Source organism: Lepisosteus oculatus, chromosome 27, assembly GCF_040954835.1.
Source record: "Lepisosteus oculatus isolate fLepOcu1 chromosome 27, fLepOcu1.hap2, whole genome shotgun sequence".
Lineage (NCBI taxonomy): Eukaryota > Metazoa > Chordata > Actinopteri > Semionotiformes > Lepisosteidae > Lepisosteus > Lepisosteus oculatus.
In genome coordinates, this window is record NC_090722.1 from 4,428,624 (window position 1) to 4,442,681 (window position 14,058).

General features: G+C 46.1%; 1 protein-coding gene across 2 annotated transcripts; it reads right to left on the bottom strand.

The window, feature by feature from the left end:
• Window positions 1-571: 571 nt before the first annotated feature.
• Window positions 572-12,511, bottom strand: LOC102689149 (membrane-spanning 4-domains subfamily A member 4A-like). 2 transcript variants are annotated; one of them, XM_069185151.1, is made up of 7 exons: window positions 12,302-12,511; window positions 7,933-8,131; window positions 6,999-7,109; window positions 5,862-5,918; window positions 4,933-5,076; window positions 3,983-4,096; window positions 572-2,022 (listed from the first exon to the last, which is right to left on the bottom strand). In XM_069185151.1, exons 2-7 carry the CDS (start codon window positions 8,110-8,112, stop codon window positions 1,846-1,848), a joined length of 783 nt encoding a protein of 260 aa, XP_069041252.1. In that variant the 5' UTR covers window positions 8,113-8,131; window positions 12,302-12,511; the 3' UTR covers window positions 572-1,845. The 2 variants fall into 2 exon arrangements, with proteins under 2 accessions (XP_069041252.1, XP_069041251.1); XM_069185150.1 differs by having other exon boundaries at window positions 7,933-8,135; window positions 12,302-12,503.
• Between the last annotated feature and the right edge of the window lie 1,547 nt (window positions 12,512-14,058).

Here is a 14,058-nt window from a genome sequence, read left to right on the forward strand (position 1 = left end):
AACACGATGCCGCAGTCGTCTACTTGTTTTTTCTTAATTCCATTGCCCATGACTTCCCAGCACATTTTTAATTCCACGTGGTCTGTCACTAATTTGCCACTCGGGGCAAGTGTGCTTGTGAAAACAGCAGCACTTCTGTATGGCAGGTAACCATACTCCAGATAATTTACCTGCAGGGAGAGGCAGTATACTCTGGGTCACTGATGCCTAAATAAATCTCTCTCAACGCTCTCACAACACGAGTGGGGGTGGGTGGAGGAGGTGGAAAGTAACATTAAGAGATTGCAATCCTTCCTTTCAGGGCAGTGCACACAATGTTTCACCCAGGCTCTCTTCATTTCTTGCTTTGAAAAATGCATAAGAAGAATGCAAAAAAAAAGTACAGCTACAAAACAGCAGTGCAGAAGGATCAGATTTTCCTGAAGAAACACGAAACTGAGCCTGCTGGTGTTACGATCGTATAGCAGAACCCACTCCTCTCTCGCCAACACCTCCCGGTCTCTGACTGGAGAAGGACGCAGGTGTGATTAAGCACTGAAAGGAGTACACAGATGTCTGACTAGGCTAGACCCCAGATTAAGGCAAGACTTTATTTACCAGCCAGGTGCAAAATTACAAGCGGAGAGCCTCTAGCGATGAGGGAAAAAAAAGAGAGAAACCTTTGTCCCAGTGAGGCAGCTTGGATCTGAGCCTTTGAAAGCAACTCATTAACTGTGGTTTGCAAATTAGGGAAGTGTGTTTGTTTAAATCCGATCTGGAGGGATCGTGTTTTCTGGTGTTCATGTCAGCAGGGAACGTTGTTCTCTGGTGCTCAGCGACGTGTGCAACCGATCAGCTTGCTTGTTTTGTTTTCCTGCACTCCCTTTTCCCACAGCTGCCAGGTCACAGAACCTGCACAGGGTTTGTACAGCTTGGGAAATAAGAATGTCTGATTCTGAAGAATGCGTTTTAAGATTTGGGGGGATTTGATGTAGCCAGAGTGAGCGGTAAACAGTAAGGGACCCCCTTCGAAGTCCGAGCTCCTCACATCACAGAAGCTAAGCAATAGAGGGGGAAAGATGCCCTATCAGGCCACCAGGGGGCACCCTGTCCAACTTGCAGAACCACACTTTCTGCAGCAATACCCTAGCATGCCAGCAGGAGGTGCTGTTGCGAACATTTAACAATACTACAGATTATTGAAGACCCCTGGTGTTGCAACTAAAATGATCGGGCCTGTTTTAAGTCTATCCTCCTTTTAGTGTAAAATGTCATCATAAGGATACAGTTGGGTCTGGACATTCACACACAACCAACTCCACCCCTATAGTGGTGCATAATACACTACAGTATATAGTGTTGTATGGTTAAAGACATAAGTAACACTCTCTTATATGGTAATTAAAGTACTACTGCACTGGCTTGAAGTCATTCCCCACCCTGCTGACACAGAACCTGGAGCGTTTCTTACACGTGCAGACACCAGGCCAGGCTGAGGTGGGGATGTGGGGCAGGGGGCAGGGGGCAGGGGGCAGGGGGCAGGGGGAGGCTCCCTCACACTAGATTGGTCTCAGGATCCGAGTCTGTGGCGCCACCGCTTCGAAAGCTGGGCTCAACCACCCGCAGCCCGGTGTCACCCCACTCTCCTCGTCTTCCGTACAAGGCCCCCATCGGCCAGCCTGAATCGCGTGTGAAGCCTGTAGACCCTACTGCAGAAACCTATCCTGGATCCGCGGGGATGTTCCCGAGGTGTGCTGTGGGCAGCTGAAGCTTGGCAGGGCTACGGGAGTGGAAGTGATTCTCTTAGAGGCAGAAGGAGCAAGTGGAAATCTGAAGGCCTGTCCTAGAAACTGGGGTGCTGTCGGATTACTGGGTGTACTGAGGAGGGGGGGCGTTAGGGGTTATGTTCCCGTAGATCTGCGGCACTGTCCCAGGCACGCAGCCGTTCACATTCAGAGCGTGGCCGGACATCGCTGGGATGAGCACAGGGACCTCAGCGTCGCCAGGCTGAGGTAGGATTGGGTTCGGAATCTCCATCACGTACTGGAAGAGACGAGAAAAGGGAAGAAATTATTTCTTTATTCCGGAATCCCCCCTCCACCCCCCCCCCGGCCGGGGACAAGAGATGCAAAAACTACTGCAGATCAGCTGCAGACGTCTGATCGGTGGCTACTGCAAAAACAGGCCCCCTGACTGTCTTCCACACCATTGCGCCCATTCTGACAGCCAGCCGGCTGTAACAGGGAAATGGCCCGAGATTCGTTTTCAAGTGGAACCGTGACACTGTAGTTCAGCTCCAGTCTGCACCTCTGATGCGCCCCTCCTATCACGGACGTCCAAAGGGACTAACCGTGGGGAGCAGGAGAGCGGAAAAAGACCCATATGCGTAGAGGCGAGACGGGAAAAAGGCCCGGGCTCATTAGTGCAAAGAGTTCAGGAATGCCGTATAGAAACCTATGCCCTCAGGGAGCGGACGTGGGGCGCCCTGGTGCTAGGCGGGTCTCAGGACATCCGAACGTCAATGCTGAGCGAGGACAGAGAGCAAGACCCGGAAATATAAAGCCCAAGGGAAAGAGAGGGACAGGAAAGACAGCAGACCGGAAACTAGGGACAGGACAGAGAAGGAGCGCCCTCTGGCTGCAGAGGGCGTGACACCTCCCATCTGATACTGGCTGTTGGGTGTACACCACGTCCAAAAACCTCAAACGACTGTAACACACCTTCCCGAGATTCGAGGTCCAGGTTCTTAGATACAAGATCACCCCAGAATCAGCTGGTTTCCTTTCCAGATTTTTTTACACTGTTTAAATCCTAAATAAATATTCACAGCTGGAATACTGCGACTTTTTAGGTGCGGAAAGCTTTAAAACAGATCTAATCAGTTACAGTATGAGATCAATAAAGGGTTAAATTATGCAACCAAGAGTCTGGTTGGAGTGAAAACCTGGACACTGGGTCACCAGGACCAGGACGTGGGGAGCTTTATGACATTATTTTTATTCTTCTGTGTTCTGTTATTCTTTGGCATGACATGTATGAGCACAGGAATACTGAACCAGCTTACAAAGTCATCCACAATGCACTTTAAGTAGAAGGCAGGTTGGATACCATTTTCAAATCTCCTGCACGAACACAGCGTGCACTGGTGTCCGTTTCCCTGGCTTACTCAACCTGCCACCCTTCCAGTCCAGTCTCTAGTTGTTGATGATTATAGAGACCTAGAAAACTGGCTCAATTTGGACCCTTAAGGGCTGGGAGTATGCACCCATATCTTAAGAAAATGTAAGTGTCTTTTAATTTATGCTTAGTTTTTTTTTAAACGGTTTTGCAGCTTTTCCAATGTTATATTTGTGATTCGTTTGTGCTACCTTAATGCAACACCCTGCACTGGTCTACATGTAAAATCCTTTACCAGGTGTTGACCCAGTCTCAAATGTTTTATAAATCAACTTTGCCAATTCTCCAATTTTGTTATCGTCTTCAAATCTTAGTTTAAGTTCACTACCTACACCTGGATACAGATCACTAATACAAATTTGAGAGAGCAGTGGTCCTAGTACAGAGCCCTGTGGTATGCCACTAATCACCCGACCTTAATTTAAGGATTTGCTCCTTACCTGTACTCCAGAAACCAGAAACATTTATTACCTTGAATGCCACCAGTCTGCAATTTAAGCATGACTCTTGTATGAGAGGACTTTAACGAGTTAGTTAGGCAAGATCTACCTTTTTTGAAACCCATGTTGACTGTTCCCTAGTGTCCTTTTGCGTTATAGATGAACCTCTAGTTTCATGCTAATTGCGTTTTTATGCAATCTTAAATGTAACATCAGTAAGAATTATTGGTCCATAACTACTTGGTTCAATATTGTCACTCTCTTTGTGGTAGGATGCTACGTTGGCTATTTGTCAGTCAACGACGTTCAACATTTTCACATAAAACAACCAGAAGTCATGTGGGATGTGTGTCAGACCCACTGAGGTGCCGTATGCAGTTTCATACCTGTGGGCTGTCATGGCAGACTGCTTTGCAGGCGAATGCAGAGATGGAGATCGAGATGCAGAATGCTAGGATCGAGAAAACCAGGAGCACTCCTCGTATTCCCCGAGTCCTCGTCTGGAACGACAACAAAATCATAACATTGGCAGGCTAGGTCGCAGGGGAGCTCGAACCTAAAGCAGGGTGCACATAAACACACACCAGGTCCAGTCCTCCCAGAAGCCAATTAACCCACCAGTGTGTTTTTGGACTGTGGGAAGAAACTGGAGCACCTGGAGCAAATCCACATGAACCCAGGGGCACCATACGAACTCCACACAGACAGCACCCCGGGTCCAAAATTGAATCCAGGGCCTCAGTGCTGTGAGGCAGCAATGCTAATCACTGCGCCACTGTGATGCCCATAACATTTGCCATAATAATCAAATTCCTCTACGTTAATGTTAAGTGGAGTAATTGAGAGCCCAAAGGCATCATAATCTTAACAGACTGTTAAGAAAAGCAAAACGGTTGCTGGTGTGTTTGAAATGCCTGGTTTTCAGGAAACGTCCTGCAGAATTCCAGCAGGAGTTTGCATCTCAGGAGAAGGGGATTCACTCCATGAATCCTTCATTTCTCCTGGGAGACTGACTGGACATCACAGATTTCAGCTGCTTTTAACTGGCTCCAGCTTACCAGTGTCTGCACTGCTGTCATGCAGGGAGACCAGCTGGGGTCACTGTTCCTGGCCTGATGTGGCCTAACCTCCAGCTGTGACACCTCTGCTGTCTCCTTTAGCTCACCCTCCTGTTCGTAGCTGTTTGCAATCGGTGGGATCTAACCCACAGCTACCATCGCCCTGTGGTGAGGGGTCACCATGATGTTGCCTGATCTGTAGCTTTAGGTAAAAGCACTGCTATTGTGATCACATGCTCCCTTGCAAGACACAAAAGCAGAAAAGTAGGAAGACTTGCCTGGTACAAATAGTTATTGTAGCAGTGGTCGTAATATGAGCAGTTGCCATAATAAGACCAAATGAACATATCCATGGAATACATGATGATGCAGATGCCAGCTGTGATGGTGCTGAAGATGTTCATCCCAAGCGAAGCCTTCACCTGTAGGAAGAAATGCAGTGGTTCAGGTGGAAGGCCCGAGATCTGAATCCTTCACAGCTCCAATGGGCTACTGGCTCACCAGGGATGGGTCGATTGGGATAACGGGATGTACAGCCCAGAGGAAGTGACTACACATCAAGCAACATCAAGCATAGGAAGGAGATGTGCTGCCCATTTCACCAACCATCTCTGACCTTAGAGAGCTTTCAGTCTGCATCCTGTCACAGGGCTACAGGGCCCCTAACTCCAATAGATTGGGCTTCTCTTGACTACTCTGAAACAAGGTTCCCAGCTACCTCTAGCTCTCAATGATTAGCAGATGACTTTCTATTGATTTGCAGATTTCTGCAGGGGTCCATGCCCAGGATTTCCAGCTCTTTACCCCCCCTTCCCACTCTGCTCAGAGCCCTTCTCTTTCCTTCTCCTTGTCCTGCTCTGACATTCCTCCACAGGCCGGAGTAGACTTAGCCTCCCCCTGTTCCTTCACAGCCTGGGCAGGTCCCCACTCAAGCCTCTTCATGCTACAGATCATGACCAGAGTGCATCTGGAGATGCGCTTCCAAGAGTTTGAAAAGTGCCCAAGCTGTCACAGGATGACTGGCCCAGTGTGGAGAGATGTTAAACTTACCTTCTCTTTCGAGCCAGGTCAAAGTTTTAACATTCCAGCTCTTGAATCCCCCAGTCCAAGTTAGGAATTAATGACCGATTCTCACTGCTAATTAATTAGGGATGGTCAATGAAAGAGGGGTTCGTAATAAACAGGGGTGAGTACCTCTCTCACTTACCAGGCAAGGGGTGACTTTCTTCTTGGCCAAAATAGAGAGAATCCCAGAAACTATGTACTGCGGAGAACAGGAAGGAAGACACAGGAATTACAAATTCTTTTTTCTGAAACAAGAAAATGACATAGACTGGCCGAACCCACAAGGTGAAATGAATCCAAAGTTCTAGAAGGGCTAAAACTGAGAACAGGAGGAAGTCACAAAGACCCCAACTTCCTTCAAGAAACAGCTGGATGGGATCCTGAGATCCATGAACGACTATCACTACCAAATGGGGCTCAATGGGCCAAATGGCTCCTCTCGTTTAGAAACTTTCGTATGTTCCTACTTGTAAACAATTCTGCTTTTGGTGAATTAACGTCCAAGTTAGCCCAGCCTCAGACATGCAGTTAAAAAGATGCCAGGACCCTAAAAGATGTACACTCTTATCCCGGGATCCAAACCTAATTCATTCCTGAGAATCTGTTCGGAAGGTGGGAAATTATAAATCGAAAATAAAAATCCCATTATTTGTTAAGGGGAAAATTCCACCCCATCCTGAACCGATGACAAATTCACTCAAAAACCACCCTGATCATATAATACCATACAGGCCATTATAGCAAGCTTAGTGGACAACGCAGTCCTTCTCAAATCAGCCAGCTATCACTGTGAAATAATTGATATCATATTTACATTTTTCATTCTTTCGTAAAAGATTGCTATCCAAGCGATCGGCGAGCACAATGCGCATACTGTTGTTGACTGTTAGGCTAAAGAATCTTTTTCTCTTCCTTAAGACCCCATAATGAACAGCAACTACAAAACAAACACAAAAAACCACTTTGAACATGAACTTCAACGTTCGGGTAAGAGAAATTTCATTCTTAGAATGAATTACAAGGTATCCAATTCTTCATGTTCGGATTAGCGAAAATTTGTATACTGAACATTCTTATACCAGGGTATGAGTGTACTTCTTAAGCTACCTGTTGGTCCACCTTACAAAGAACACCTTCCAAAAGCTGTGGTGTGTTTTTTAATAGCCTGGCTGAGGGGCAGGCAGCCTGACTGTAAGTAGGAGGGTGTTGCACCCTCCCTCATGAGCCAGGAATGAGCCAGGGAGCTGCTCTAGGGGTAATGCTTTCAGCTGCCACGTACTATTATACTCCCCCAGAACGGAATTCCAGAGAAGACAGCGATGCTTTCTGGGTTTACAGCCTCCACGATCCCGAACAGGAACAGCACCACGCCAATCATGATCTCCACAACCTGTGGAAGAGGTGAAAGTGTCACTGGAGTGGGAGGGCCAGTGCGGGACTGCGTCCCCGCCAGCGAGTGTCTGCGCATGTGAAAGAAGGAGGCTGTGTGTGTGAGTGGGTGACCATGTGAGTGTGTCCAGATGTGAGGCTTTTTTTCCACGTGCAGTGTTGGACATGGGAAAACTTGCTTGTACAGCCCTGAGTGACTATGGTTCAGCCAGACCTGCGAACGTGATCAAGCTTTCTAAAACAGCCAAATGCCTCCAAAGATCCTCACACAAACTGTTTCTTTTCCAGCAACACTAACGAACTGACTGCGAGAATGACATGGACTCACACAAAGCATCTGCAGGCAGATGTACTGCAGATGAGTCTTAAACGAGTTCTTCCTCAGAATCGTATAAGACAACATTAAACTGCCAGGATACTGGTGGCTCTTGACTTCCTACGTTTTTTCAGGTGAGTTATACTGGATGTGGGCAGCATGGTGCTGCAGTGGTCAGCATTGCCCTGAGTTCACGTCCAGATCAGGGGTGCTGTCTGTGTGGAGTTTGCATGTTTTCTCCAGGTTCTCTCCATGTGTGTTTCCTCCAGGTGCTCCCGTTTCCTCCCACAGTCCAAAGACATACTGGTAGGTTAATTGTCTTCTGGGAAATTTGGCCCAAGGTCTGGTGTGAATGTGACTGTGCCATGCAATGGTCTGGCATAATGTCCAGGGGGTACCCTGCCTTGTGCCTGTTGCTTGCTGGGATAGGCTCCAGCTCCCCTACAACCCTGAACTGGATGAAGAGCTGGTTAGAAAATGGATGGATGGAAAAACTGTTTGTTCTTACCCCCAGGGCTTTGGGCTCTCCGGCCAGGAAGCGCCGCAGTTTTGTGGGCAACTCGCAGTGGGCAATGGAGGATGGCGCCCCCGCTGTGTGGGCAACAGCAGCGGACACAGAGCTGCAGCCATGTGGGTAGACCTTGGTGATGATTGTCATTCCATTGGAGGTGGTGGTGGAGGTGGCCATGCTCTGGGCTGTGGCAGGACTTTCTGGAGAGGAGGGGGTTTATTCGCCATATGTCCGTGTACAATGGGATACAATGAAAAGCCTAATGTCTACATGGACATACAGTTTTCATTGTAATTGGCACACTGCACTACTTGGACATAATATACTGCATACACCCTTGACACATAGCAGCTCTATTCATATTGAGTTTAGTCTGAGTTCATTTTATTCAATTTCTTTTGCACTATCTATCATTATGTAACCTTACTTTGTAACTTTTATCATCCCCCCCCCACCCTGTGAGCTCATAGAAAAGACATTTCATTGCCAGCAACTACTGCTGCACGCTGTATTGTTGTGCATTTGATAAATTAACTTTGATTGATTGATTGATTGATTGATTATTCGCGCTGTTCTGTCGGGACATACACACTACAGCAGACAACACAGCCCAGAACAATAAGCACACAGGACAATAGATACATGAGAGCAGTGCAGAGTGCAGAGGTGAACTGAAGCATGAGCTGTTTATGGTTCACGCTGCAGTAGGGTGGAAGCTGTTCCTAAGCCTAGTGGCCTGTGCTTTGATAATCCAGTACTGCTTGCCAGAGCACAGCTGGGAGAACAGCTTGAGGCTGGAATGGCTGGGATCCTGAATAATGGACAAATTGACCCTCTGTACTGTATTGGTTTATCTACAAACACACACTCAGTCCATCCCGACTCGTCTATGGACAGCACGTTTGCTCCATTGTACTTTTTGGACAATCAGTCTGTATAAACCTATGGACATTTTGCACATATTTTATTGTTTTTACAGTGACTATGATCATCACATTTTGCACACACCTATGTATTTATTTTTATTTATTTTGTTGTCTTTTGTTTTATAACTATTCTGATGTCTGTTTTTGCTCGTCTTGGGCTGGACTGCTATAACACATCAATTTCCCTACGGGACTAATTATCTATCTATAATTAGTATTATCTATCTATCTAACTTAACACAGCATAATCGTCCTCAAATGGTCCCTCGGTCTGGCGTGAGCGCGTGTGCCCTGTGATGGACTGGCCTCCTCTCCAGGGTGTACCCTGTGAAGTGTACCCTGGGATAGGCTCCCCACCGACCCTGAACTGCATGAGTCGGTTGAAAAATGGATGGGTATTGTGTTAAGTGAACAAGAACTTTGGGTTGTGGGGGGGTTACCGCTTTACGGCACTTGGGTGGCTTGGCGGGTTTTTCCCTTTCTGTGTCACTTAGGAGTTGTGCACAATACAGAGAAAACCTGTATTAAACCTGTGAAATCTGTCCGCCTTAGTCGCGGTGTAACTTTGTACCCATAAGGATTTACCGTATGTGTCACGGAATTTCCCTGAAGGCCTATTAATTATTACAACATCGACAAGCGAACGATCATACGGATTTAGATAAAGCTGGTAAATCTTTTACTCTGTGTTCTGATGCTCACGGAACGACAAAATGCACCCAACTCAACTCTTTCCAGTCAGCTGCATTCCGCCATTTAGTATCAGGTGTTCACTCAACGAAATGAGCTTTTAACTGACGTAGAAGGAGTGCACAAAGATTAAAGATGGCTATAAGACCTGGTAATTAGGAGTTTGTATTGTATAGGATTTCGCTCTTCAGCGTCAGATATACGAACCCCTCATAGGAGCGCTACGACTCTTGGTGCCGGTTAGAAAGAGAAAAATTGCCTTTAGGATCCCGAATATAAAGATATTCAAGTCTTAACAGCGCGTTTTCAAACCTTTTCCAGTGCAGAACATCTTCGCTTACGATGAATATCCCTAACTGGCTGATACCAAGGCGAAAACACTACCATCGTTTGGCCTGCAGTCCCTGATCCGTGCAATCCCCAGACTCTTACAAAACATATTAATTATGTGGTTGTTTAAATTGACCTAACATCCCCGTTATCCCCAGTAAAAGACCCTATATTTATTTTTATTTTCTTTCTTATTTACAGAAACTGTACGTTTAGGTGGCAAAGCGTAGTTGAATTTTGTAGATGTATAATTCTCGTTTTTTATATATAGTCACATATCATTTTGCTTTATCTGAAACTCCTGCTGAGCATTGTTAAATTGAAATGTGATTCAACATAGTTAATATTAAGTTGCATGTTACGGAAATAATGGATAAGTAAATTATCCAATTCCACAATGTACTGAAGTGTTAGGTGATAGTAAAAATGAAATGATCCCAGTGGACGGGTACGGCCAGTTCTAGCGAGGCATCTAGGTTTTACTGTCAAACGGAGCGGAGCTGTGGCTCTGTGGTTCAGGATCTGCGTCTGTGGCTGGAAGGTTGCCGGTTCAAATCCCGCAGCTGGCAGAGGAATCCTACTCCGTTGGGCTCCTAAGCAAGGCCCTTCACCCCAACTGCTCCAGGGGTGCTGTACAATGGTTGACCCTGTGCTCTGACTGTGTCTGTCTGTGTGTCTCATGGAGAGGAAGTTGGGGTATGCAAAAAGACAAATTCCTAATTCAAGAAATTGTAAAGGGTTAATAACGCAATGTTAAAAAAAATCGGAACTGCCGAGAACGGAGCTTTATTTCCTAAACCCCAATTGCAAAATCAGAACTGCCGGAAAAGGCAAGTTTGATTATTTCCAAACCCTCAGTTACTTTTAAAAGGGACGGAAATAAATATTTTATGGCAATAAATCGACACAATGCACTGTTTTCCCAGGATTTGTGGATTTTTTTTAAAAAAAAGGCTTATACCACAGTATATGCTATTGTATCGTTATATCAGCAGTTTGATTCGTCTTCACCGATCTCTCCATTCATTTATCCCAGAAATGAGGTGTTGAATAAACTGCACCGATACACAAACATTGCGCTTGAGTGTCACCTGGAAAACCGGTTCTGTTTAAAGGATATACAGGTCGATCTTGGCACGTTTTGGAAAATTGTAAAGATTTCTTCTACAGTTTTAGAGAATAGCCCTTTTCAAAGAGCGACTTTCTTCCCCCCAAGTTTTTAAGCGAACGTTTCGCCCTGATGATCGCGTCTGTTATCGATTTTTATTGTACCGTTGATTTTGTGTTGGTTTTTCAGGACCTTCTAAGATAGCCATCATAGACTTGGAATTATTGCTTCAGTACGTAGGTGAAAACTACATAGACTTCTATTTAAAAACCAAAAACGGGGGGTGTCACCCTTTACACAAAGGGCTGTGGGAGTAGGGAACAAGTTCCCCTGTCATGTTGTTTATTTCATGAAACAGGATGATGAGAGTCTCAAATCAAACAGCTACAGGAAAACGAGTTCGGATGGGCCTCGTCTTAATTGTTCTCATGTTCTTAATCGCAGGTACAGTATACGAATTCGGTTAAACTTGCCGTTGCATTTAAGGCTTAGGTGCAGTAATAACCTTAGTTATCGCATTAGTTTCCCGGCTACTCTGTCCCCACGATAAAACAACCTGATAAGCGCGTTCACTTATTATAATAGCACTTGGCCGGCGTGACGTGTTTATACAATTACCGCGAGTCCCGCTGGTTAATCAATACACGCGCGCCATTCCACGCAGGGTGTCGGGTGTGGAATTAATACAGACAATAATAAATACCGTGTGCGCGTTCACTCAACCAGCCGAAGCTGTCGGCTCACAGGCAGTCTGTACCGGTCACGTTTACCGCAACGGACAGGTAATTGGGAAAGATGTGACAAGAGGCGTTATTTTTCCGAAGTATGTTCTCCGTTCTACAGCTGCCGTTTGAGGGTTCTGAGCTCTGATGTCTGGGGAAAAATAAGATAAAAGCGACGACAAACGTGGTCTCCTGAGCCACTAATGGAGTTCATAACGAAAGTTCGGAAGGAATGACAACAACCTCAATCAGACTCGGCTGTCAGTAATTAGCGATCGCCCCTGACAATCCATTCCTCTCCCAAACGCTATAAAATCCCTACGAGCTCCCTGTGTCTCTCTTGCGTGCCTCTTGCATCCCACCTCCACCTCTGCGGCTGCCCCTTGGTCACCCTGCATGGGGGGTCCTGGCCTCCTTAACACGCACGCCCTCAGCCAAGCGGGTTAAACTACAGTTTCGCTCCATGACGCTTTCATCTTGGGTGTTGTCATTATTCCCAGTGAATTGAAAGACCCCGGAGATTCGTATTGAACACAGAAAACATCAAACGGGAAGAAGAACAGTTTTTAACACTTATTTTAAACCGGTACCTTTCAGCAGACGAACGTGTCCTCTTCCGTTCTCTCTCTGTACCTGTTTCCCCCCCAGTTTCTCTGATCTCTGGGCAACACAGCCGTCGACTCAAAAAATTAACTGCGTGATGTGTCTCTTTCCTGAATCAGATTAAAACCCTCCCCCTTTTCCAAATAGCACAATAAGGAAATAACACAGCTGTTCAGAAACTGTGTATCTCTAAAGCGGAATGATCTTACAGCCGCCTACAGTATTTACATGATATTTTTATTTCCCTGTCCTACCTGTAGCCTGCATCTGTCCTCCAGTAACCTGAGGTGCTGGCAGACAGGTGGTGTTTTGTAAGTATTATTCACTCATGACGGTAAAGGTGCCGATATACTGTATCTGCTGACACGGGCGGCCAATCCAACTCGCTAGCTGAGCACCTGGTTCTCTCATTTACCTTACTAAAACCTTAATTTACTTCGTTGTCCCGGATGGAAAATTTCCTTTGCAGGCAGGTAAAAGACAAAACGCAACACTCGATATGATGAGGAACAGGTGATAGGTTTATTCATGTGCTGAAAAGAGAAGAAAGGAAACACAACGTTTCGGCTGTGGAGCCTTCTTCGGGAGTGAGGGTCTTTGGGTGCTCCACAGCCGAAACGTGTTTCCTTTCTTCTCTTTTCAGCACAGGAGTAAACCTTTAACTTGTTCCTTTGCAGCCTACGCGTGCTGACGCAGTTCCCCACCTGAACTACTCGATATGACATAACACAACGTGAACCCATAAACTCATAAGAAACACACGTTTGATGAAAGTTCAACATTCAATTGTGCAGATTAAGCAGGTTACTACCCGTGGGAATAAAATATAACTGAGTTCCACTGTAGTTGAGTCTTGAGTAGTTAAAATCGACGCTCAGATTCGCTGTGCCAGGGCTGGTCATGATTATACTGGCCGATTGTAATCGACGTTGACGTCGGACTTCCTTCACACTCCCGCGCACTCTTATCCAATTGTCTAATTCATTAACTGATGGGTTGACTGCATTTATACGTTTGCTTTTCGAGAAATGGAACTTGTGCACCTTGAATGAACCCACAGACATGATAAGAATAGGAACAGGCGGTATTTCACACTGATTTCGCAGAGGAAATGATGACACAATAACAGCTTCACAAACTGTGCCTCTCCCCTTCCGATCCGTAATTGTACAGCTTTGAGCATTACAGTACAGACACCGCCTTTTATATCGAGGCCTTCCCGGATTCCTAAGATAACTATCTCGTGATTTTAAGGTAAAGAGTACAAAACAATAGTAGGAAAGTCAACGAGCGGAATCCCCAGAGTTAACCTGAAACGCCTGTTTTATTTCCAGCAATTAATTCAGTGAATAGCTCTATTAAGTAATTAAGAGCTCAGCTCCAACTAAAACACAAGAACTCTGGGGCTACCAGGACAAGGACTGGGAAAACCAACGTCTTGTTAACGGGAGATATCTGCCTGCTGGCTGAGAAGTTACCGCTTTTACAGCAGAGGGTCTTCGCAGTCCAGGTCAAAACTCGCGAGATTGGAGACCGTCGGAAACCGCCTTGTGGGTAGGTGACCACAAGAGGGCGCTGCCGTAGCGAGGTTGAAACTCTGGTCTCCGCCGGACTAACACCTGTTTTCCTCATCAGGCGTAGTTTTGTCTTATTTGCTCATCAATTCGAACCTTACGCAGAAGGGACTGATAGTGTGCCGAGCTTAATCTACCTGCTGCTTGTCTCTCTCTAAAATTATCGCAGT

Bases quoted from the DNA above. Each gene is read 5' to 3' on its own strand.
- LOC102689149 (XM_069185151.1), bottom strand. From the start codon at position 8,112: ATGGCCACCTCCACCACCACCTCCAATGGAATGACAATCATCACCAAG. The intron at 7,110-7,932 runs GTAAGAACAAAC...CCTCTTCCACAG, and splicing joins GAGAGCCCAAAGCCCTGGGG to GTTGTGGAGATCATGATTGG. The intron at 5,919-6,998 runs GTACGTGGCAGC...TGTTCTCCGCAG, and splicing joins CGTTCTGGGGGAGTATAATA to TACATAGTTTCTGGGATTCT.